We start from the raw sequence: 26,048 nt of genomic DNA, 5'->3' as shown, positions 1-26,048 counted from the left end.
TATAACTTATTTGTAATTATAGTTAATAGTAAATATCTGCATAGTGCATAGTGTGCATAGTGTTAGGGTCAGGCGCCACCTGTGGTTTCCCACATCTGCGCCATATGTACACTGTGAAGAAATACAGAACACTGTAAATGCCAAAAAAGTGTAGTGTGTTGAATGTGTAGTATTGTGTTGGGTTCTGTTGTGTGTCCTGGCATTTGGCCGCAGGACCCCAGATGGGACCCCACGTTGCCCGCACACACCAATAGGAGATAGCCAGGCTGCCCATTATTCTCTGGCAGGTCTCCGTCAGGGTCGCCTGAGCCTCCTGAATGGAGACCAATTTAAAAAAATAAATAAATAAATAAAAAAAAATAATAATAATAAAAATTTTTTTTTTAAATAATAATAAATAAAATAAAAATAAAATTAAAAAAATAAATAAATAAAATAAATAATAATAATAAAAAACCCGATAATAATAATAAAAAAATAATAATAAAAATAAATAAAAATAATAAAAAATATATATATAAAAAATAAAAATAATAAAAAATAAATAATAATAATAAAATAAAATAAATAAAAAATAAAATAAGTAAATAAATAATAAAAATAAATAAAAAATAAGGTAGAGTGCAGCAGTACAGGGTGTACGGAAGAAGATGCGGGATGAAAGTAAGAGTAAGGGGATGTAGGTAAGGGCATCCCGCAAATTGACAGTGGAGCATATGCCCCACCAGGAGAAAAGGGGGAGGGGATAACTCCAGAAGGGTAGAAAAACCACTCAGCGAGAGTGCTGAGTGTGACTTATATTTTGCGGTGGAGTGGTCAAGACCACTGGAGCCTACCCAACCATATGGAAAGTTAGCAGGTAATCCTACTCTGGATGTTCCAGGGTTAGCAAGTCGATGCTGGTAAAACAGTCAAGTACAGATTTCAAGTTTGAGTAAGTCCTTTACAGGTTTCTATCCCTGGCTTGAGTTGGTTGTAGAGTCCTGCGCCTAGAAAAGAGGTTCTGTGCGTACTCCATTAATGATTTATAATATTGTTCTTCAGAAATTAGCAGGTGCTCCTGTCCTTGAGGTATGTGTTGTAGCCTGGTGTACAGTGTTCCTCGAAGATCGTTATAAATTGGGCAGTTATAAAGAAGATGGTCCCAATCTTCAATTTCTCCACATGTACAGTAGGGGGTTATTGATGATTCCCAAGGTAGTCAACTTATGATTTATAGAGCCGTGTCCAGTTATAATATATGTACAGTAGAGGCCAGGAGAGAACCAAGGTGGCGACTTTGGATAAACTAGTTTGACATCCGGGATGAATTTCTTAGTTATCAGGCCCTTGTCCGTCTCCTCCCATCTTGTCTCCAATAAGATATGCACATCTTGGTATGCTAAGAGTTATGGGCTTTGACAACAGAATTGGAAAAAAAGTAAGAGAGTGAAAGTCCAAGTAAGGAACTATATGCATAGATAAATTTAAGGGTTAAATTTTGTTTTGTTAGAATATGCCGTATGCATAATGAGTCTACCTTTTTATGCAAAACAAAACTTTATTTATAACATAATGAGCCTAGCTTTTTATGAAAAACAAAACTTTTATTATAACTTATTTGTAATTATAGTTAATAGTAAATATCTGCATTGTGCATAGTGTTAGGGTCGGGCGCCACCTGTGGTTTCCCACATCTGCGCCATATGTACACTGTGAAGAAATACAGAACACTGTAAATGCCAGATTTACAGTGTTCATAAATGTTACAACACAGGATTGCATGACTCAGAGAGGAATGGATGGAGGTGGTTTCCCCCCAGTGAGTCATGAATTCATTGTTCATTGGAATAGCCTGTGGCTATATGCCAAGGTCATCTTGTACATAATCCTAGTTGAATTTATGATTATTTTCCATGTCCCACGTGTATAGAGTGCAGAGAACTGAAATTAAATCTTGTGCATTGCAGGAAGAGATTTAATCACTGATTACTGAGGAAATTAGTTTATCTTCTAGAGCAAAAGGAAAATTGAGACAATGAGCTTCCTCAGTTTCCGTTTGCTCTAGAACATAAACTACTTGCCAGTAAGCTGCCAGTTGATGTACTCCCAATTTAGGCCTCTTAAGTTCAAACTACCCTGGTTCAAAAAGATTTTGTTTGGGGACTCCATTTTAAAGGAAACAATTTTTGCAATAAAGATAAGATGGACTAACCAGAACTAAAATTGATGATAGCGTTATTAGCAGGTTGTCAGTTTTCACCTGGGAGTAAAGAGAATATTATTATCCATGGGAAGAACTAACCATGAATTATGTCCATAGGGAACTTTCAATTAATTTCACATTGACCATTTTGTGGATAAATATAGAGGCACAAATAGATTCTTACTTGACTCATGGCAGCAAGAGTGCTTTGAGTTAGGTAAGAATGTCTTTGTGACTGCACTTCTGCTTGGGTTCACAGGTGAGACTACAAATGTTTAGTTTTAGTTCAAGACTTTTTTTATATATAATTGTGGTCCCAAACACAAAAGGTATTAGAACCTGTAGTACTTAGTACTAGTATAGGTTATGAAGGATGAATAAACAGAAGTTGCTTGTTGACATTGGATTTGAATTTTGATAGATTGTAATTTTCAGGAAATGCATGTAAAGGAAGTTTTCTTCTAAAAGAACAGAAATAAACAAGAAAGAGAGAAAAAAAAAAAAAGTTAGTTCTGTGATGACACTAAATCATACAAAATGTACATGGTATTATCACATGATGATTAAATTGAAATAAGATACTTTTTGTTCTTTTCTTTTTTTTTTTTACCCTGTGAAAGTTTTGCTGTTACTACAACAAGCTTTGCTTAAAAAAGGTACCACTGTTATCATTTGCCCAAGAAAAATAAATAATAATAATATAGATAGAAGAGATAAGAATGAAGATAGGCCAACTGACTCAATATACCAACAGGGTAATAGAAGCAAGAAGCTGGCCAGAAAAGTGAAGGCCACCCTCAAGAAAGGCAACATCCACAGCAAACACAAGGCCCATAATCAGAGGATTGAAAAATACCTTGACACCCTCAAGTAGAAACTCTTGGCACTCAGCAAGAGACTTTGCCATTACAGATTACCCAGTGGAAAACAGACAACAGGACATTTGTCTAACCTGCAGAAAAATTAGACAAGAGGAAAAGGAAGGCAACGGATTCCCCTAACCAGAAGGTTCTCGAGGAGGTCTAGGTAAACTTGTGGAGCAGTGACGTTAGCCATAAAGGCCATGCCCCCTGGATGGATGTAGAAAGGAAGAAAACCTAGAATGTACAAGAAATGACAGGATGTGAAATTCAGGAAGGATGTGAAATTCAGGAGGAAGATGTACAACAGTCGATTAGGAAATCCTACAACTGGAAAACCACAGGAATAGGTAACATCCACAACTATTTGTACAAGAAGTTCAGCTGCACACACACAGACACATAGCTGAGCAGTTCACCCAGATAATAATGTACCCTGACACAATCCTAGACTCTCTTACTCAAGGAATCACCTACCTGAAGGCAAAGTACAGGCCAATTACCTGCCTCCCAACAATGTATAAGACCCTGACTAGCTGCAAAGAAGCTATCAGACCACTTGAAGAGCCAGAATATCATGGCCGGGCAGCAGAAGGAATGTAAGCAGATGAGCATAGCTGGCTGATAGAGACACTAAAGACCTACAAAGTCAACCTGACACTGCCACACTTCCTAGAAGCAACCATGGCACAATGGAGGACCACCATCAAAGTTGAGAAATATTGATCAGACCAATATCCATCAGAAGAGGAATCTTCCAGGGAAATGCCCTGAGCACACTATGGTTCTGTCTACCACTCAACCCACTGTCCACCATGCTCAATGACAGAAAGTACAGATAAATGCTAAAAGGACCTGTATACTATCTCTCACATGATGTACATGGATGACATCAAACTGTGCTGCAACCGAGAATCAACTCCAACAGCTACTTCTGGATCATTGAAGAGTTTTCAGCACTGATGTCAGGATGCAATTATGGACTGCATTGAGGAGATCCAGTTGGTAGAAACTACCAGCTGAAGACCAGTGAGGAGATTGAAGCCATGACAGAAGAAGAAACATACAAATATCTGGGGGATGATGCAGGCCTACCAGTTAGAACACAAGGAGATCAAGGCCCCCTCCTCACTGTGGAATACCGTCAGAGATTAATAAGCCTGCTAAAATCAAAGATGAATGATGGGAACATGGTCACAACCATCAATACTAATGCACTCCTTTGGGATCATAGATTGGACCAACACTGAGGTGGAGGATTTTATGAGATCGACCAGAATAATGATGACCAAGAGGTGCCAACACCACCTGAAGTCGGTCATCGAGAGACTGGCCATGGCCCACAAAGGAGGAGGAGGAGGGAGGGGATTGACTGACCTCATTGAACAAGAGAAGAAAGTGGTTCAGAACCTATGGGATTACTTCCAGGAAAACACAGCACCAATATATCAATTTATAAGAAAGATAGACAAAGGCACAGAATGCTTAATCTCAACAAGAGGTTAAGCACTCACACAGACAGAAGAAACAAAGAAAGATGGGCAAAGAAGACACTCCATGGCAGACACTACAGTGACCTCCATCAAGACTACATAGATAAGATGGCTTCCAATGTTTGGCTCATGATGGAAGGCTCTTCCTTGAGACCAAAGGATTCATGCTCACCATCCATGACCAGGTAATCAGCACCAGAAACTACAGGAAATACATCACCAAGGACCCTGGAATAACAAATGACACATGTCAACAATGCCACCTGTCTCCAGAAACAATCCAGCACATTAGCGCAGGATGCAGTGTAATCACCCACACATGAGCAGGTGGCCAGGATAATACATCAGAAGAAAAATATGTCCTGAGGCCCATAATAGAGACCTCTACTCACACACTATACTGGGCCCGTGCCATCATAATGGACGAGATGATCCCACAGCAGACCAGATGTAACCTTCATTGACAAGAAGGTTTGTTTGTTTGTTTGTTTGTTTGTTAGTTATTTGGTTTTTAGGAGCATTAGCAACTAAGGCCATATTGCTCTGGGGATATGCAGTGATCATTTCCTGACCTTTCTGCATCCTCAATAATAATATTTGTAACAATAATAATATTTGGTGGTCATGGGCTTGAACCCCGGTCTAATCAAGAAGCGTGTGCTACGCACTGCTGCTCCTGCCCACCTGGCTACAGAGGCACCTTGACAAAAAGAAACTGGCTACCTACCTGATCGATGTAGCAGTGGAAAACACCAACAACCTCCAGAAAACATACAAAGAAAATATCAGAAAGTACTCAGACCTAAGACAGCAAGTCAAATATATGTGGCATATGGAACAAGTAATGACCCTCTCAATCATATCATCGTGTCAACCACCAGCATGGTGCTAGAGAGCCCCATAAGAACCTAGCAACAGTAGGCCTCCCAGAGAATACTTACATGGAACTCCAGAAAGCCGCAGTCCTGAATACCTGTAGGTTAGTAAGACAGTTCCTCAACCAACAGTAACAATAATAATAATAATAGTAACCAGACACAACCAACCACCCCATCCACTTGGTACCAGTACCAAGTGCATGGGGGGTGTCACAGGGTGGAAAAAATCCCATATAAAGGAGAAAAAGTTTTTATAATAATAATAAATTAATTAACAACTATAAATTAAAATGAAATGGTATCTACATTCACCACAGGAAGTAGCCAATGCAGAATTCTGCCAGAATGTTGCCACTGTAGCATGTAACAAAGCAGGAGGAAGTATATAAGTTATATCCAAGTTAAATACAGGTATCTTATAAAAGAAATAACAAAAATTAAAGATTAACAGATCATAGGAACAACATCTTCAGGAAGAATCTGCTGTTTTGGGTCCCAGTGCATTGCATTTCCCTTGCAAACTGCTGTTAGCCAGGCAAGAGCTCATAGATACCTCTACACCACCACCGAAAGTTCAAGCTAAAGAAAAAAAAAAAACTTAAATACGGTAAAAAAAACCTCTACCACCAAACATCGGCCTACCTAAACTGAATGCAAATAAAATATATTAAATCATACTAAAAAAGAAAGGAATTAACTGAAAAAAGAAAAAAAAAAAAAAAACTATAAGAATCAATAATTCTAAAATATAAACATGCCATTCCGAAATAATTAATCAACTGAATGGCAGAAAATTACTCAAAACTTAATAAAGAGAAAAAGGGTTTAACTGTATTGAATAATACCATTGACATCGCCACAGATGAAGTATTGAAGAACATGTAAATGATAATGAGGAGGGAGGAAGCAGGTTGAGAACGGACATCATTCTGTGATCCTCTTAGCCATATGGTGCAAGGAAGCTTTAGACTTATGCTGCACCAGCCAAAAAAAATTCCCGAGTTACCCTGAGAGAGAGAGAGAGAGAGAGAGAGAGAGAGAGAGAGGAGTCACCAAGAAAGAGAAGAATGATGATATCCAGCCCAGGACACTGGGTGTGTCAAGCCCATACTCACCAGATGTGAGCCATTAGACATTCTTTAGTGCAATTTACTCTTCCCACCATTAATTTTTTAATTTTTTTTTATAATTTTATGTTGTTGACAGGAGAGACTACTTCTACAGAGATGGAGTGCACTTAAATAGAAAAGAAGCAAGAATATTTGCTGATGCTATCCAGGCAGTGTTAGGTGGGTCAGGAAAACTGACAGCTTGGTTGGGGGGATACACAGACTAAAAGGCTAACAGTAGCCGCAGGCAGAGGCAAAAGCAATTCTTGCACTGCTTCTATTAGAATGAGCAGCAGCCTGGAAAGCAAGGCAATGGAGATTTCCAGGACTGCTGGGAGTCATAGTGGAACAAATAAATACATGGGCTGTGTTAGGGTAACTAAGAATAGAAACAGGTGGATGTATACTTGCATGAACACCAATGTGATGAGTATAGTTAATAAATTTGATGAACTTGAAGTGCTAGTCAAGACATCAAAGGCAGATATTGTTGGGATATCAGAGTCGTGGTGTCACACAGATATAAGCAGTGCAGAATTGGAATTTGGAGAGTACAATGTGTATAGAAAGGATGGACAGTAAAGGTGGAAGGGTTATGCTGTTGGTTAAGAAACACATAAAATCTAAGGACGGGCATCCAATTGATGTTGATTGATAATTCAATGTTGAGTCTGTTTGGTATGACATAAGCACTGGGAAAGGAAAAATGAGAGTAGGTGTGTGTGTAATAAGGATAATGAATCTGATGAGTACAATGAGCAATTGTGCAGAAAAATAGAGTGGGCCAGTAAATCAGAATGTCTTATAATGGAGGATTTTAACTTTCCATATATTGACGGGAACTTGTGGGTTGGTCACTTGCACACTAGCAAGACTTTTGTGGATTTATTGGATGACTGTTTTAGCATTAGTAGAGCCATATGATGCAAAAAAGCAAGCTTATGCCGCATCAGCTATAAAAAAAAAACAAACTCCACTCCCATTTCACCCCTCCATTCGTACGAAATACCTATCCAGCTAAGCCTTAAATTTATTTAGGCTATCAACTTCCACAGCAAGGGATGGAAATCTGTTCCACTAACCAACTACCCGCTGCCTAAAGGCAAATTTCCGCACATCTATTCTACATCTGTCTTTCCTCAATTTGAATTTATGCCCTTTCAGGTGATTATTCTGAGCAAAAGGAAGAATCCCATCAGCATTGAGCATGCTCAAACCATTCAAGGCTTTATACACCTCTATCAGATCACCTCGCTGGTGCCTAGTCTCCAGACACTGTAATTTGCAAAACTTAAGCCTTTCTTTGTAAGAGCACCCCTTTGTTCCATTCACTAATCTTTTTGCCCCTCTCTGTACTCGTTCCAGCAGCTCTATATCATTCTTGAAATGAGGCCTCCAGACCTGTATACAGTACTCTAGGTGTGGCCTGACCATTGCCTTATACAAGGGAATAATCACCTCCTTATCCCTGCTAGAAAAATTCCTATATATCATTGACAATACACACGAGCTACTCTTGCAGCCTGTCTGTACTGCTCAGAGAACTTCATATCTGCCTGCACAACCACCCCCAGACCCCCAGGTCCCTTTCATTCTCTACCACTGTCAGTGTAGTACCACAGAGTTGATACGTTGCTCTGGGGTTGCTGTTTCCCATATGTAGTACTTTACATTTGTCAATGTTAAACTTCATTTGCCACCTCTCAGCCCATCTGCTCAACCTTTCCAGATCCTGTTGCAGCAGCATAGTGTCAGTAGTGTCCTTGACAACCCTGCCAACCTTCGTATCGTCTGCAAACTTGGACATTAAGCTTGATATACCATCATCAATATCATTTATAAATACAGATAACAATAATGGACCCAACACTGAACCCTGAGGGACTCCACTAATAACATTAGTCCACATAACGAAACAGGCCTACGCGCTCTGGATTCATTGAGGAATTTATTGCTTAAACACAGAGCGTACAGATAAAGCAGAAATATATGAGCTTTCGGCTATATGGTAGCCTTCGTCAGAATTAAAATACATGAATGGCAGTTGGAATGAAGATGTGCACTGCCAGGTGCGTGAGACGCGAGGTTTAATTGTTTGTTGACGTCTGTGGCTGTGACGCATGATGACGTGGCCAGCGCTTGTCCAATGACAGAACTACTGACTCTGTGATCGGGTTGACTTGGTAACCACTGTTCCTGTTTAAGGATTTATCCGAAGATTTTATATTTAATGATTCCAACCAGGTACGCTTTAGGTAATGGTGGGATCTGTCTACCACCACGACATCGCGGTGTGGGTCGATGTCGTGGTGGGTTGTCCAGACATGTTCGGCGATAGCTGAGTGTTCTATATCCGCTAAACGGATCGCTCTTTTGTGCTCCGAGAGACGTTTCTCGAGTCGACGTCCAGTCTCTCCGACGTAGCAGCTAGTGCAGTCACGGCAAGAGATGCGGTAGACTAAACCGCTCTGCAGAAGGGTGGGGACAGGTGTTTTCACGTTGGAAATGAAAGAACGCAGTTTCCTGCCTGGGAGCTGGATGCACTTTATTCCGTGCGTTCTCAGGATTCTGCCGATCTGTTGTGACAGGTTGGGGTAGTATGGGATGAATGCCCTTGTGGATGGCTCGTCACTGTTGGTGTTGTAGCTGGTCGTCACGATGTCACGTGTCTGTAGATCACACCTGTCGAGGACGTCAATGGGGTAGCCACACCTCGTAAGGTCTACTTTGACCCTAGTGACCTCTTTGCGTCTTTCATCAGCGGAGCTGGAGTGTGTCCAGGCGCGAGTAAGCAAGGTTCGGGCCGTGGAGAGGAGGTGGCCTCGCGCGTGTGCTGACCGGAAGTTGGTAAACTGGCCAGAACACATGGGCTTACGATAAACTGTAGTCCTCAGGTATGTGCCTTCACGTCGGACAAGTGTGTCTAAGTATGGTAAAGAGTTGTTCGACTCCAGCTCAATCGTGAATTTTATGAAGGGCGATAGTGAGTTGAGGTGTGATAGAAGTCGCTGACCTGAGTCTCTAGGGATGACCACGAACACATCGTCAACATAGCGACACCAAAAGGCGATGTGATCAGGTGCGTGTGCAAACGCACGTCCCTCTAACTCCTCCATCACGATGTTTGCTGTGACTGAGCTGACCGGGGAACCCATGGCCGTGCCATGTATCTGCTGGTAGACTGAGTCATTAAATATGATCGCACCCCCTGTTAAGCACAGTCTGAGGGCGGTGGAAATGTCATCGGGTGTGAGACCAGTTCTTTCGTTGAGGGTTCTATCATTGTCCAAGAGTTGTTTTGCACAAGAAATGGCAAGTTCCACAGGGATGGAGGTAAAGAGCGATATGACGTCGAACGATGCCATAACTTGATTCTGCGAGATGGATACAGTGCGAATCCTCTTTATGAATTCAACACTGTTGGAAACGGTGTGGGTGGTCTTGCCAACCAGAGGAGAAAGAAGTCTCGAGACAAATTTGGACAGCTCGTAAGTCGGTGATCCACAGCAGGATACAATTGGTCTCAGTGGTGTGTCTTCTTTGTGCACTTTCGGTAGGCCGTAAAACCGTGGGATCTGACATCCGGAAGCACGGAGGTGATTACGGGTTGACTGTGTGATCTTCCCTTGTTTCAGCCAACTGTTGACGAGGATATTCACCTCTGATTCCCATCGTTCTAAAACTCTGTTGGGGTTGATGGTCAGGGGTTTGTATACAGTAGTATCCCGCAAAAGTAGTAGCGCTTTCGCCATGTAATCAGTGTGATCCATTACAACCGTACGGCGGCCTTTGTCTGCCGGTAGAATGACGATGGACGAATCCTGTTTCAATGCCTTGAGGGCAGAGAACTGTGTACGGTTGAGGTTAGAAGAGACGGGGCGAGCACGGTGTAGAACTGCTGCAGTCTTCAAGCGGATTGTGTTGGCTACATCTTCTGGGAGGCGTGATAAGCTGGCTTCCACACCTAAGGCGATGTCGGTGATCGGCGGGTGCTTAGCAAGAACGGCAAACGTCATGCCAAGAGTCAATAAGTTTACTTGGTCCGCAGATAACTGTTTGCTGCTTAGATTCAATACGAAGTCCGTGGAATTAGTGAGAGGGGTATTACATTGGCTGCGCAATTGACGGGATTCATTAATCAAATTACAAAACTTACGTTTCTGTCGGGTACAATAAAGATCTGATTCTCTGATGGCCTGGTGACATAAAGTGTTGACCACATCGGTGTAAACGGGATCGGGAATCAGAGTCTTAAGGTCGGCTAGTAGGGTTGCCTTGCTCGCTGAAGCACGTTGTATGTCATGATGGAGGCAGCCGATCCATATACGTAGGGTTTTGAGGCCGAAGTTCCGACAGGCACGTCTCATGCGCTCATTAGAAAACGGTTGTTTGTAGCGAAACCCTTTCGGTATAATCTCGTTAGCTTTGCACCTATGCGCAAACCTCAGGTGTTGTCTACTACGGGCTATGAAGATAAAATCTTTCTGTAGTCTCACGACCATGTCGTATGCTGGTTGGCCAAGAATAGTACGAACATAACGAAACAGGCCTACGCGCTCTGGATTCATTGAGGAATTTATTGCTTAAACACAGAGCGTACAGATAAAGCAGAAATATATGAGCTTTCGGCTATATGGTAGCCTTCGTCAGAATTAAAATACATGAATGGCAGTTGGAATGAAGATGTGCACTGCCAGGTGCGTGAGACGCGAGGTTTAATTGTTTGTTGACGTCTGTGGCTGTGACGCATGATGACGTGGCCAGCGCTTGTCCAATGACAGAACTACTGACTCTGTGATCGGGTTGACTTGGTAACCACTGTTCCTGTTTAAGGATTTATCCGAAGATTTTATATTTAATGATTCCAACCAGGTACGCTTTAGGTAATGGTGGGATCTGTCTACCACCACGACATCGCGGTGTGGGTCGATGTCGTGGTGGGTTGTCCAGACATGTTCGGCGATAGCTGAGTGTTCTATATCCGCTAAACGGATCGCTCTTTTGTGCTCCGAGAGACGTTTCTCGAGTCGACGTCCAGTCTCTCCGACGTAGCAGCTAGTGCAGTCACGGCAAGAGATGCGGTAGACTAAACCGCTCTGCAGAAGGGTGGGGACAGGTGTTTTCACGTTGGAAATGAAAGAACGCAGTTTCCTGCCTGGGAGCTGGATGCACTTTATTCCGTGCGTTCTCAGGATTCTGCCGATCTGTTGTGACAGGTTGGGGTAGTATGGGATGAATGCCCTTGTGGATGGCTCGTCACTGTTGGTGTTGTAGCTGGTCGTCACGATGTCACGTGTCTGTAGATCACACCTGTCGAGGACGTCAATGGGGTAGCCACACCTCGTAAGGTCTACTTTGACCCTAGTGACCTCTTTGCATCTTTCATCAGCGGAGCTGGAGTGTGTCCAGGCGCGAGTAAGCAAGGTTCGGGCCGTGGAGAGGAGGTGGCCTCGCGCGTGTGCTGACCGGAAGTTGGTAAACTGGCCAGAACACATGGGCTTACGATAAACTGTAGTCCTCAGGTATGTGCCTTCACGTCGGACAAGTGTGTCTAAGTATGGTAAAGAGTTGTTCGACTCCAGCTCAATCGTGAATTTTATGAAGGGCGATAGTGAGTTGAGGTGTGATAGAAGTCGCTGACCTGAGTCTCTAGGGATGACCACGAACACATCGTCAACATAGCGACACCAAAAGGCGATGTGATCAGGTGCGTGTGCAAACGCACGTCCCTCTAACTCCTCCATCACGATGTTTGCTGTGACTGAGCTGACCGGGGAACCCATGGCCGTGCCATGTATCTGCTGGTAGACTGAGTCATTAAATATGATCGCACCCCCTGTTAAGCACAGTCTGAGGGCGGTGGAAATGTCATCGGGTGTGAGACCAGTTCTTTCGTTGAGGGTTCTATCATTGTCCAAGAGTTGTTTTGCACAAGAAATGGCAAGTTCCACAGGGATGGAGGTAAAGAGCGATATGACGTCGAACGATGCCATAACTTGATTCTGCGAGATGGATACAGTGCGAATCCTCTTTATGAATTCAACACTGTTGGAAACGGTGTGGGTGGTCTTGCCAACCAGAGGAGAAAGAAGTCTCGAGACAAATTTGGACAGCTCGTAAGTCGGTGATCCACAGCAGGATACAATTGGTCTCAGTGGTGTGTCTTCTTTGTGCACTTTCGGTAGGCCGTAAAACCGTGGGATCTGACATCCGGAAGCACGGAGGTGATTACGGGTTGACTGTGTGATCTTCCCTTGTTTCAGCCAACTGTTGACGAGGATATTCACCTCTGATTCCCATCGTTCTAAAACTCTGTTGGGGTTGATGGTCAGGGGTTTGTATACAGTAGTATCCCGCAAAAGTAGTAGCGCTTTCGCCATGTAATCAGTGTGATCCATTACAACCGTACGGCGGCCTTTGTCTGCCGGTAGAATGACGATGGACGAATCCTGTTTCAATGCCTTGAGGGCAGAGAACTGTGTACGGTTGAGGTTAGAAGAGACGGGGCGAGCACGGTGTAGAACTGCTGCAGTCTTCAAGCGGATTGTGTTGGCTACATCTTCTGGGAGGCGTGATAAGCTGGCTTCCACACCTAAGGCGATGTCGGTGATCGGCGGGTGCTTAGGAAGAACGGCAAACGTCATGCCAAGAGTCAATAAGTTTACTTGGTCCGCAGATAACTGTTTGCTGCTTAGATTTAATACGAAGTCCGTGGAATTAGTGAGAGGGGTATTACATTGGCTGCGCAATTGACGGGATTCATTAATCAAATTACAAAACTTACGTTTCTGTCGGGTACAATAAAGATCTGATTCTCTGATGGCCTGGTGACATAAAGTGTTGACCACATCGGTGTAAACGGGATCGGGAATCAGAATCTTAAGGTCGGCTAGTAGGGTTGCCTTGCTCGCTGAAGCACGTTGTATGTCATGATGGAGGCAGCCGATCCATATACGTAGGGTTTTGAGGCCGAAGTTCCGACAGGCACGTCTCATGCGCTCATTAGAAAACGGTTGTTTGTAGCGAAACCCTTTCGGTATAATCTCGTTAGCTTTGCACCTATGCGCAAACCTCAGGTGTTGTCTACTACGGGCTATGAAGATAAAATCTTTCTGTAGTCTCACGACCATGTCGTATGCTGGTTGGCCAAGAATAGTACGAACATAACGAAACAGGCCTACGCGCTCTGGATTCATTGAGGAATTTATTGCTTAAACACAGAGCGTACAGATAAAGCAGAAATATATGAGCTTTCGGCTATATGGTAGCCTTCGTCTGTATCCATCTCGCAGAATCAAGTTATGGCATCGTTCGACGTCATATCGCTCTTTACCTCCATCCCTGTGGAACTTGCCATTTCTTGTGCAAAACAACTCTTGGACAATGATAGAACCCTCAACGAAAGAACTGGTCTCACACCCGATGACATTTCCACCGCCCTCAGACTGTGCTTAACAGGGGGTGCGATCATATTTAATGACTCAGTCTACCAGCAGATACATGGCACGGCCATGGGTTCCCCGGTCAGCTCAGTCACAGCAAACATCGTGATGGAGGAGTTAGAGGGACGTGCGTTTGCACACGCACCTGATCACATCGCCTTTTGGTGTCGCTATGTTGACGATGTGTTCGTGGTCATCCCTAGAGACTCAGGTCAGCGACTTCTATCACACCTCAACTCACTATCGCCCTTCATAAAATTCACGATTGAGCTGGAGTCGAACAACTCTTTACCATACTTAGACACACTTGTCCGACGTGAAGGCACATACCTGAGGACTACAGTTTATCGTAAGCCCATGTGTTCTGGCCAGTTTACCAACTTCCGGTCAGCACACGCGCGAGGCCACCTCCTCTCCACGGCCCGAACCTTGCTTACTCGCGCCTGGACACACTCCAGCTCCGCTGATGAAAGACGCAAAGAGGTCACTAGGGTCAAAGTAGACCTTACGAGGTGTGGCTACCCCATTGACGTCCTCGACAGGTGTGATCTACAGACACGTGACATCGTGACGACCAGCTACAACACCAACAGTGACGAGCCATCCACAAGGGCATTCATCCCATACTACCCCAACCTGTCACAACAGATCGGCAGAATCCTGAGAACGCACGGAATAAAGTGCATCCAGCTCCCAGGCAGGAAACTGCGTTCTTTCATTTCCAACGTGAAAACACCTGTCCCCACCCTTCTGCAGAGCGGTTTAGTCTACCGCATCTCTTGCCGTGACTGCACTAGCTGCTACGTCGGAGAGACTGGACGTCGACTCGAGAAACGTCTCTCGGAGCACAAAAGAGCGATCCGTTTAGCGGATATAGAACACTCAGCTATCGCCGAACATGTCTGGACAACCCACCACGACATCGACCCACACCGCGATGTCGTGGTGGTAGACAGATCCCACCATTACCTAAAGCGTACCTGGTTGGAATCATTAAATATAAAATCTTCGGATAAATCCTTAAACAGGAACAGTGGTTACCAAGTCAACCCGATCACAGAGTCAGTAGTTCTGTCATTGGACAAGCGCTGGCCACGTCATCATGCGTCACAGCCACAGACGTCAACAAACAATTAAACCTCGCGTCTCACGCACCTGGCAGTGCACATCTTCATTCCAACTGCCATTCATGTATTTTAATTCTGACGAAGGCTACCATATAGCCGAAAGCTCATATATTTCTGCTTTATCTGTACGCTCTGTGTTTAAGCAATAAATTCCTCAACATTAGTCCACGACGAGCAGTGTCCATTGATTGCCACTCTCTGTCTAATAAAAATGTCTCTGTATAATAATAATGATAACAAAAGAAAGAAGGTTGCCTTGTCCAATGAATCATGTTGCACCGTGTGGATGGCCAGGTATGTGTGTGTCATTTACCTGGGGAAGTGATGGCGCCTGGATTCACCATGGGACGAAAACATGTCTGTGGCGGAGGTTTCATGCTTTGGGTGATGTTCTGCTGGGATACCCTGGGTTCAGTCATCCATGTACCAGGCACTCTGACACCTACCTAAACATTTCTGACCAGGTACACCCTTTCATGGCAATGGTCTTTCCATCTGGCAGTGTCATCTTTCAGTAGGATAATGGCCCATGCCACATCTCCCGGATTGTTCGAGACTGGTTCATGGAATATGAGGAAGACTTCCAGGTATCGCCCTGGCCTCCAAATTCCCCAGACATCAATCCCATCGCGCAACTGTGGTTTGTGTTGGAACAGCAACTCCGATCTGTGGCATCTGAACCACAGACCTTACAGAAGTTAAAGGATCTGCTGGTTACGTGTTGGTACCAGATACCACAAGGCACATTTTGAAATCTTATAGCGTCCATGCCTCGCCATGTATGAGCTGTTTTGGCTGCATGTGGAGGGCCAACATAATATTAGATAGGTGGTCATAATGTTTTGGCTCATCGGTGTAAGTTCCTTCTACAAATAATTTGTTTTTAATAATATTTATTCTTATTTTCATCCGTTTTCCAGTTTAAACTGCAAGACACGGTTTTACAGTTTAAACTGAAGAATGGAAAAACATAAGAGACTGATGTTGCTATTTTATGTTTAAAACACATTTTTGCAAGTTTCAGCCAAATAAGTCTCTTTTTTAGCATTTTTAAAATAAATAGTCTAAAACATATATCATGTTTTAAAATTTTTAATTTTTTATTAAAACTTAAACCACACACAATAAGTACTACAAGCCAATATGAAAAGACGAAATATTGGCAGTGATTAAAGTGAAAGTTTGGCACCTGTCAAGCAACCTGCCACCATTATTGCTACATTTTGGACACCATTGCCAAGTTAATGAGCATTCAGTTAATTTTGATCAGTTATGTGATTAAAACAACATATGATGAGTTATGTGATTAAAACAGCAGTACGATATGTACTTTTTGTAAGAAAATTTTTTGTATATTTTAATATATTAATACCTGACCTGCTGAATTAAAAAAAAAAAAAAAAATTGATTTATCTGAATTGTATTTTTTTATAGTTCCTATGAAGCTCCTTTATCTCCAAGTGCATATAAAAGTTACTTATCATATAGAAAGTAAGTATTTTATATTGTATGTCTTAAAAACTATTAATGAAAATTTTTGGAATTTAGTTATTTCTTTGGATTAAATTCTTATCTTAGCAATTCTTTTATTTAGTTTGCACTTTGATCCCAATATACCTCCTTCTCCTCCAGTTGAACAGGAAGATTTTGGTAAAAGGTATGACTTGATTTTCAAAATTTTGTATATAATATTATATAATTAACATACATTTATAATTATGTATGTTCATATTTGAAGCTTTACGTTTCATGAATAACTATCTAATAAGTTAATTATTAATTGCTTTATATTATCTTACAAGCCATACATCTCTTTTAACTGCATAGTTTAATGCATTCACAAATAATATATATAAAAAATGTGAAAAGAGTGGGTTAAAAGAAACTTTTTGAATCCTCCTAGAAAAGTCCACACTTTTGTTGAAGGTTCCTTGCTATTAAAAGAAAACTAAAATGGAAGTATGAAGAAACCAAATGCCTTGACATCAGACTATTCCATGATTATCCTATTAGTTAAAAGACACTAAGTAGGAATTAAGTTGCATTTAAAGATAAGTTCAAGTTCCATGATGCTTTATTTATTTTATGCATGAACTGGAAAATTTATGTAGTTCACCTGCCACATTTGTGAAAAGTTGGCAGGTAACTAAACATTGAAAACATTAATGTCATATATTTTTCTAGAACTATTCAGTGGTTAGTGCTTCTTATGTTAATAATTTATAATTGGATTTCAATTTTACTAAAATTTGTGCTATATTAACTAAAGGAAGATTTGTTTCTCATTGCAGGTTTATCGTTAAAAAATTTCAAAACAGTACATGACTTTTTTATATATATTTTTTTTGATTGGAGCTGTTTTACTTGTGAAAGTCAGGCATGCTTCATTCTTGCTATTGGAACTGGCTTTTTCTCTGTATTTGTTACTGCACATGTCAAGCAAGAATGAAAGAATGCTTGAAAGGCAAGTATGCTTCTTTCTTGATATTGGAGCTAACTTTCCTTCTGCACACAGGGCCGGATTTAAGGTTGTTGTGGCCCCTAAGCTATGACTTTTAAGAGGACCTCCCCCCCCTCTACTGAGTAAATTTTAGGTTTAATAGTGTTTTTCATGCTCATCAAAGGATGCATATAAAATGCTACATACATAGTAATACATACAGTTTTTATTAACTGCTAAAAAGAACAGAAATTTTTGACATTGGTAATAATAACAATGATATCAGTTAATCAGTTTGGTTTTTAGGTTTATTTGTTTGGTTTTTTTACAATTATATCTGTAGGTGGGCTGTAAAAGATGATCATGTTGATGCTGTTGTATTTATTGTGTAGTAATAGAAGAGCTCATGTTGCTCCCGGTGAAGAAAGAAGACAACTTCAGAGTTATTTTTTTCTCCCATTCTAAAAAGAAATTATTAGGCGACAGACAAATTAGTAAAAATTTTCTTACATGTGGTGCTATAGCATTACATATTATTGAAGTACATTTTGTTCTTTGCAGTTTTAAACCCTTACCTTACATTCCCTCTGGCTAAAAAATGAAATTTACAAAGCTCACTTAAATGATCAACTACCTTTAATGCACAATGCACAGCTATGAAAAATGCCATGCTACTTTCTGCCTTTGGAGTATTGCTGTTCAATTTTCTTGAACAGCAATACTCCCTGATGCTGAAAACTAAAGGTCTCTTCGGCTTTCTCATGCTTTGTTTGTATTTCAATATGAGATGCCTTTCAATATCACTTAATTTGGCTGTCAGCGTGCATTTTCAGTATTTACCAAAATGTTTTAAATAACCACCATCTAATTTGCAGAGCCAGTTCTTATATTTAGTGTCTTTGATCCATCGATCACAAAAATGTTGAATCTATTTTTTGCTCATTTTCACAAAGTGGCAAAATTACACACTATAGTTTAACATGAAAATTCACAAACAAAAAACAAAAAAAAAAAAAAAAAAATAGTTACCTACTCAAAGTAATTGAATCAGCACAAACAAAAAAGGACAAGTTTTCATTAACATTCTGTTAAACCTATTCAGAACAATGGTTTGCATGCAGAAATGATTTGTTGCTGCATCTACGTTTTGGGCAGGATACTCCAGTAATTCGAAAATTGAACTAGCATAAAGCAGGAAAGTTAGACTGCAGAAAGTGCAATTTCAAAGAAAGGAATTTGAAGAGTTCTCAATGATTGGTGGAAATTCATATTATAATAAAATCTTTCTCTGATCTGTAAATGATGCAGCGACAAATTTTCAATAAAAAAATTACTGACATCAGAGTAATAAAATTACAAAATGTTCTGTCAGATTGTAACAAAATACAAAGAATAAAAAAAAAAAAGTATTTATTAGGTCATTTGGAATGTTAATTCAACTACCCATGTGTATTGGTCGATTTGCTTGCTCTGCTGGACGAAAAACCCTGGGATCTGGGAAAAAAACCTTGCTATCTACACCTCAGACCAATTAACTCAGCCACGGAGCGAAAAACACCCATAACTGGACCTTTTTCACCTGGTGTGGGGAGGACGGTGATGATACTACTGCGCAGACAAAATGCAAAAAATAGTGAAAAAAAAAAGTAAATAAATCTACAGCAATGAGTAACATATATCAATATCACAAACTATACATTTTACGATCACTGACTGCATGATGGACCATTCATAATTTGTGAATTATGAATTCCATAATTCACAAATTAGTGTTCCATTCACTAATCTTGTTGCCCTTCTCTGTACTCGTTCCAGCAGCTCTACATCCTTCTTGAAATGAGGCCTCCAGACCTGTATACAGTACTCTAGGTGTGGCCTGACCATCGCCTTATACAATGGAATAATCACCTCCTTATCCCTGCTGGAAAAATTCCTGTATATCATTGACAATACTCCATGAGCTACTCTTGCAGCCCATCTGCACTGCTCAGAGAACTTCATATCTGCCTGCACAACCACCCCCAAGTCCCTTTCATTCTCTACCACTGTCAGTGTAGTACCACAGAGTTGATACGTTGCTCTGGGGTTGCTGTTTCCCATGTGTAGTACTTTACATTTTTCAATGTTAAACTTCATTTGCCACCTCTCAGCCCATCTGCTCAACCTTTCCAGATCCTGTTGCAGCAGCATAGTGTCAGTAGTGTCCTTGACAACCCTGCCAACCTTTGTATCGTCTGCAAACTTGGACATTAAGCCCGATATACCATCATCAATATCATTTATAAATACAGAAAACAATAATGGACCCAACACTGAGCCCTGAGGGACTCCACTAATAACATTAGTCCACGATGAGCAGTGTCCATTGATTACCACTCTCTGTCTTCTCCCCCTCAACCACCCCTTTATCCATAGCAGCAATTTGCCTCCAATTGCCCACTTGCTCACTTGCATGGAATAATAAAATAACTTATTACAGAATCACTACAAAGTTAGTATAGATTGCGCACATAAAGCAAATCAATGCATACTTCTCTATTCAGAGGTGTGTGTTCAAAAAAAAAAAGTGCAGACAAGAAAAATAACTTTTTGAAATTCATATTATATCTTTCTCTGATCTGTAAATAATCCTAAAACAAATTTTCAATAAAAAATAATTGCTAACACCAGAGTAATAAAATTACAAATCATTTTGTCAAATTATAATGAAATGCAAAGAATAGTAAAAAAATAATAATAAATAAAATAAAATAAATGAATAAATATATAAATCTCCAGCAGTGAGTAACATATACAGTCAATTCCGGTTATTTGGGACACACCAGGACTAGTGCATTTTGCCCCGATTAAGCGGCTGCCCCAGTTATCTGAAGTTTCACATAAATAGTTAAAAATACAATGGATCCCCCTCTTTACAATTGGTTCACTGTACGATCAAATCACGTTATGATGGCATCACCATAGTAAAGTACCATTCACTATACGATGTGTAGTAAGCGCTGGTCATTGTGATCACGTTTGTGAATTGAATTTTAATTCTGTTAAACAGCGATTCTAATTAGCAAAAATAGGAGGAATGTTATCCACAGGCTATAAAAGTAAAGTTATATTAAACACAAATTTACCGTTTATTACCTTACCAATTAAAAAATTAAATGATATGTGAAAATCAGAAGAATATACGTGATAATCAGAATAATTAATACGTACTAGAATATGTACCTACTAACTAGTTGCCATTTCTGTGCACTGACAATTTTGGGTGGGGGTTAAAATTTAAAACAGTAAAAAAATAAGCAATCAATAACAAAGAACACGGCACACACAAATTGCGAGTAACATAATACGTGCAAATGAGAACAGAGTAACAAGTTACGAAGCTTTAAAAGTAGGAATGAAGAGAAGATTTTGAAAATTTATTTTTTTTATATGATTGAAGATTCCATGGAAGTGTAAACACATTTCACCATAATAACCCACAGAATTCCAGCTGTCGGTATTATCGCAAATTCGGTAAGATCGAGTTTACTATCTGTTTATGATAGATGATAGAGCAACTAACAGAAAAGCCCAATAAACAGGTTACTGCTAATTGATTTTATTGTTTTATGGTTGTGACCTCCAGAAATCCGACCGTACCACGTGGTACGGTCGGAGACAATCATAGGGCAATCTCCAGTGCTGTGGTCTCCTGCCTTGATTAAACGGCATGTTGTCCCAATTAAGTGAAGTAAACGCTGGTTGTTTTCTCAATTGGGTTCTGTTTTTTAAAATTTTCCCCAAATAAATGGCTGCCTCGATTAACCGGTGGCCCAAATAACCAGAATCCCCTGTATTATTACTACCAAAATTGGACAGCATTTGCAATTGCCGAGTCATGGATCATTCTTAATTTGTGAATGGTCCATCATGTAGACTAATGAAAACTGAAATAATAAATTTACTTATGTCTTCAGCATTTCTATCAAAAGTTAGAAAGGAATGGTGGTAATGGGTAAATTTTTTTTGTCCTCTGAGAAACTTGTAGAATCAGTACACTTGAAAATTTAGAATGATTCTGGATAACAGCTGGAGAACTTTTTTTCTCTGCCAATAAAGCAAATGAAAATCTCTATGGCGGAATTTTTTTGTTTTGTTTCCCAGGTTACTCCTTCAAGTAACTTTGTAACAAATTTTCACACCACAAACGAAAACAGAACAGATCCATATAAAAGGGTTATTAGCATTAGTAGAGGCATATGATGCAAGAAAGCAAGCTTATGCAGCATCAGCCAAAAAAAAAAAAAAAAAAAAAAAACCCCACTTCCACTTCACCCCTCCATTCATTTGAAATACCTGTCCAGCTGAGCCTTAAATTAATTTAGACTATCAACTTCCATGACAAGGGATGGAAGTCTGTTCCACTAACCAACTACCCACTGGCTAAAGGCAAATTTCCTCACGTCTATCCTACATCTATCTTTCCTAAATTTGACTTTATGCCCTCTTAGGTGATTATTCTGAGAAAGAGGAAGGATCCCATCAGCATTTAGCATGCTCAAACCATTCAAGGCTTTATACACCTCTATCAGATCACATCGCTGGTGCCTAGTCTCCAGACACTGTAATTTGCAAAACTTATGCCTTTCTTCATAAGAGCACCCCTTTGTTCCATTCACTAATCTTGTTGCCCTTCTCTGTACTCGTTCCCTTCTTGAAATGAGGCCTCCAGACCAGTATACAATACTCTAGGTGTGGCCTGACCATTACCTTATACAAGGGTATAATCACCTCCTTATCCCTGCCAGAAAAATTCCTGTATATCATTGATTTGTAGCCCGTCTGCACTGCTCAGAGAACTTCATATCTGCCTGCACAATTATCCCCAGGTCCTTTTCATTCTCTACCACTGTCAGTGTAGTACCACAGAGTTAGGCGCCTCCGTAGCCAGGTAACAAGTAGCAGCAATGCGTAACATACGCTTCTTGATTAGACTGGGGTTCGAGCCCGTCACCACCAAATACGGAACATGTGGAAAGGTCAGGGAATGACCACCGCATATCCCGAAGCAATATGACCTTAGTTGCTAATGTTCCTAAAAACCAAACAACAACAACAACCGAGTTGATACGTTGCTCTGGGGTTGCTGTTTCCCATACGTAGTACTTTACATTTGTCAATGTTACACTTCATTTGTCACCTCTCAGCCCATCTGCTCAACCTTTCCAGATCCTGTTGCAGCAGCATAGTGTCAGTAATGTCCTTGACAACCCTAACAACCTTTGTATCGTCAGCAAACTTGGACATTATTAAACTTGATATACCATCATCAATATCAGTATCATTTATAAATACAGAAAACAATAATGGACCCAACACTGAACCCTGAGGGACCCCACTAATAACATTAGTCCACGACGAGCAGTGTCCATTGATTACCACTCTCTGTCTTCTCCCCCTCAACTACCCCTTTATCCATAGCAGCAATTTGCCTCCAATGCCACACTGCTCCAATTTGTGCAGTCTTCCATGTGCAACTGTATCAAAAGCCTTTCTAAGATCCAAGTATATAACATCAAAGTTATTCCCTACATCCAGTTCTTTTGTGACTGCATTATAGTATCCAATCAAATTGGTCAGGCAAGACTTCCCCTTAACAAAACCATGCTGTGTCCGAGCTATAACTGAAGTCTTGTCTAGATGATCCTGCAGTGCTTCTTTAACCAGTGCCTACATTAATTTTCCCGGAACAGAAGTTAAACTCACAGGTCTATAATTACTTGTGTCAGCCTTTGATCCTCCTTTGTGAATTGGGGTCACATTTGCACATCTCCAGTCTGTGGGTACCTTCCCTGAGTCCAAGGAAGCTCTCATAATTATGGCTAAGGGTTTGCTTACTTCCTTTGCTGCCTCCTTTAATATAACTGGATAGATCCCATCCACCCCAGGTGCCTTTCTTGTATTTATCTTCAACAATTTCTCCTCCACTTTACTCTCAGTTATTACAAGATTCTCTAGCTTATTGCCAGAGTTGAATACGTCTCTGGCATTCCCCTCGCTGAATAACTCCTCATATGTGAATGTCGATGCAGAATATTCATTCAGTTTGTTAGCTACCTGAGCAGGATGATCAACAGTTGAACCATCGATATTAAGTGGACCAATCTGATTCATTCCCTTCCTTCTAGAGTTTACATAAGTAAAGAACTCTTTGCTGTTTTTCTTTGCATCCCTTACCAAAGATTTCTCGTAATCTTCCTTCGCCTGCCTAACCTCCTTTATAACTTGGTTACAGATCAGCTTGTATCTATCATAGGCTTCTGTGTCACATGTTAATTTATATGTATCCCATGCATTTTTCTTCTCTGACGTATGTCTCATTAGTCCATCTGACATCCATTTAGGCCTAAACCTTTAACAATATTTCATAGTTGGTATCTAAAGCCTAGTAGCTTCCAAGATAAGTTCTTTGAATACTTCCCATTTTGAATTTGCTGTTAGTAACATCATCTGTTGGTCCCACTGTATAGAATTTAAATACTGTATCAGACCATCGTAGTCACCTTTATGAAAGCAATAACTCTTCTCTTTACCCCTGATGGTAGTTACCTCTTCGAGTAAATTCCACTTCAGCACACTGTGATCACTGCTACCTAGTGGTTCCTTTTATCTGCAGATTCTTAATGCATGAAGAATCACTACTGATAATCAAATCAAGAGTATTACTCCCTCTAGTTGCCTCCTGAACATGCTGATGTAGAAAATAATCATCCAATAAATCTCCAAAAGCCTTGCTAGTGTGTGAGTGACCAACCCACAAATTCCAGTCAATATCTGGGAAATTAAAATCCCCCATTATAAGACTCTCTGATTTACTGGCCCACTCTATTTCCCCATACAGTTTCTGAGTATAATAAGAAACTGTACTGGCCCACTCTATTTCCCCGTACAGTTTCTTATTATACTCATCAGAGTCATTAGGCCTATAGCACAGTCCTGACTCTCAATTTTGATCTCCCAATGCTTATGTCACACCAAACTGACTCGACACTACACTGTCTAGCAATGTCGACTGGCTTCACTTCCTTGGATTTTATGTGTTTCTTAACTAATAGCATAACCCCTCCTCCCTCCGTATCCTGTCTATCCTTTCTGTAGACATTGTACTCCTCCAAATTCCAGTTCTGCATTCCTTATATCTGTGTGACACCACATCTCTGATATCCCAACAATATCCACCTTTGATGCTTTGAGCAATACCTCAAATTCATCAAATTTATTTACTAAACTCCTAGCATTGGTGTACACGCAAGTATACATGCACCTGTTTCTATTCTTAGCTACCCTAACACAACCTATGTGTTTACTTGTACCGCAATGACTCCCAGCAGTCTCTGAAATATCCTGCATGTTGTTTTCCAGGCTGCTGCTCATTCCAATAGAAGCAGTGCAAGAATCACCTTTACCTGTTCCAGTGGCTACTGTTAATCTATTAGTCTTTGTATTCCCCCAAGCTAGCAGTTTTCCGACCCACCTAACACTGCCTCAATAGCAACAGCAAACATTCTTGCACCCTTTCTATTTAAGTGTATCCCATCCCTGTCGAATGTTATAAAATGTATTATTCATGGCCAGTGACTTAAGTCCATTTCCTGTTGGCTGTATAGAAACAAAGCAATAGACAAGGGTAGAATGTTGTTGTGAAAATGGCAAATGAACTTTAAAACCACAAATTTAACAAAACTGCATGCTTTGCAGTGTCTGAAGTAGACGTTTTACTCTGCCTGGTTATTGTTTATTCCGTGCTGTGAACACCATGGAGAAAAACATTTCCCCCAATGCGCATTTTCCATTTCAGAACATGAAATGCCAGAATCAATGGATCCGCAATTTAGATATGTCTCTCGTTAGCAAATAAGTAAGTAAACAATCTCCGATTTTACACTTACCGTTGGAACATTTGTAATTTATTGATTGCAAAAATAGGCATGCATTGTAAACACAACCAAAAGCATATTACAATAAATAGTTTTTCACGACAAGTAAAAGGAGAAAAGCAAAAAGTCTATAATAACAACAATAATTTTCATTGTTTTTGTATGTTGATGTTCATTATTTATAAATTACTTATTTTTTATTTTTTTTTTCTATACTGACGCAGAGGCTCCTTGTAGTGTGAGGCCCTAAGCCGTAGCTTGTCTAGCTTATGCGTAAATCTGGCCCTGTCCGCACATGTTATAGCTGTGTGTCATGGCACGTGCACTCAACAGTAACAGTGAACCCTAGTGTCAATTTTTACCAACAGTATAAGAGATTAACTAGCTTTTAGCTGTTGTTCCTGTATGTGGGTATTCCTTTCAGCCATTGTTCAGCGTATTTGACAGGTTGTTGGTTTTTGTGACTGACTGAAAAATAACAATTAACAGACAATTAACTTTGTCTGTTAATTGTTATTTTTCCCCACAGGTCAAACTGTTCAGGAGTGCTCGACCTCCAAGTGGTTTGGGTTGGGAAGAGGACGAGTATTCATCGACT

The 26,048-nt window shown here is 40.6% G+C and overlaps 1 protein-coding gene across 9 annotated transcripts in view; it reads left to right on the top strand.

The window, feature by feature from the left end:
- The window catches only part of LOC150083755 (protein FAM13A-like), a 423,536-nt gene that overhangs the window by 316,067 nt on the left and 81,421 nt on the right, over positions 1–26,048 (top strand). For all 9 annotated transcript variants that reach the window (XM_090378200.1, XM_090378193.1, XM_090378197.1 and 6 more), the window contains 2 exons: positions 16,529–16,585; positions 16,689–16,751. In XM_090378200.1, the coding sequence (XP_090234326.1) occupies positions 16,529–16,585; positions 16,689–16,751 (120 nt within the window). The remainder of the gene's footprint in view (positions 1–16,528; positions 16,586–16,688; positions 16,752–26,048) is intronic.

Source organism: Mastigoproctus giganteus, chromosome 7 (assembly GCF_048544385.1).
Source record: "Mastigoproctus giganteus isolate SK-2022 chromosome 7, ASM4854438v1, whole genome shotgun sequence".
NCBI lineage: Eukaryota > Metazoa > Arthropoda > Arachnida > Uropygi > Thelyphonidae > Mastigoproctus > Mastigoproctus giganteus.
This window is presented reverse-complemented; position numbering and strand designations above follow the sequence as displayed.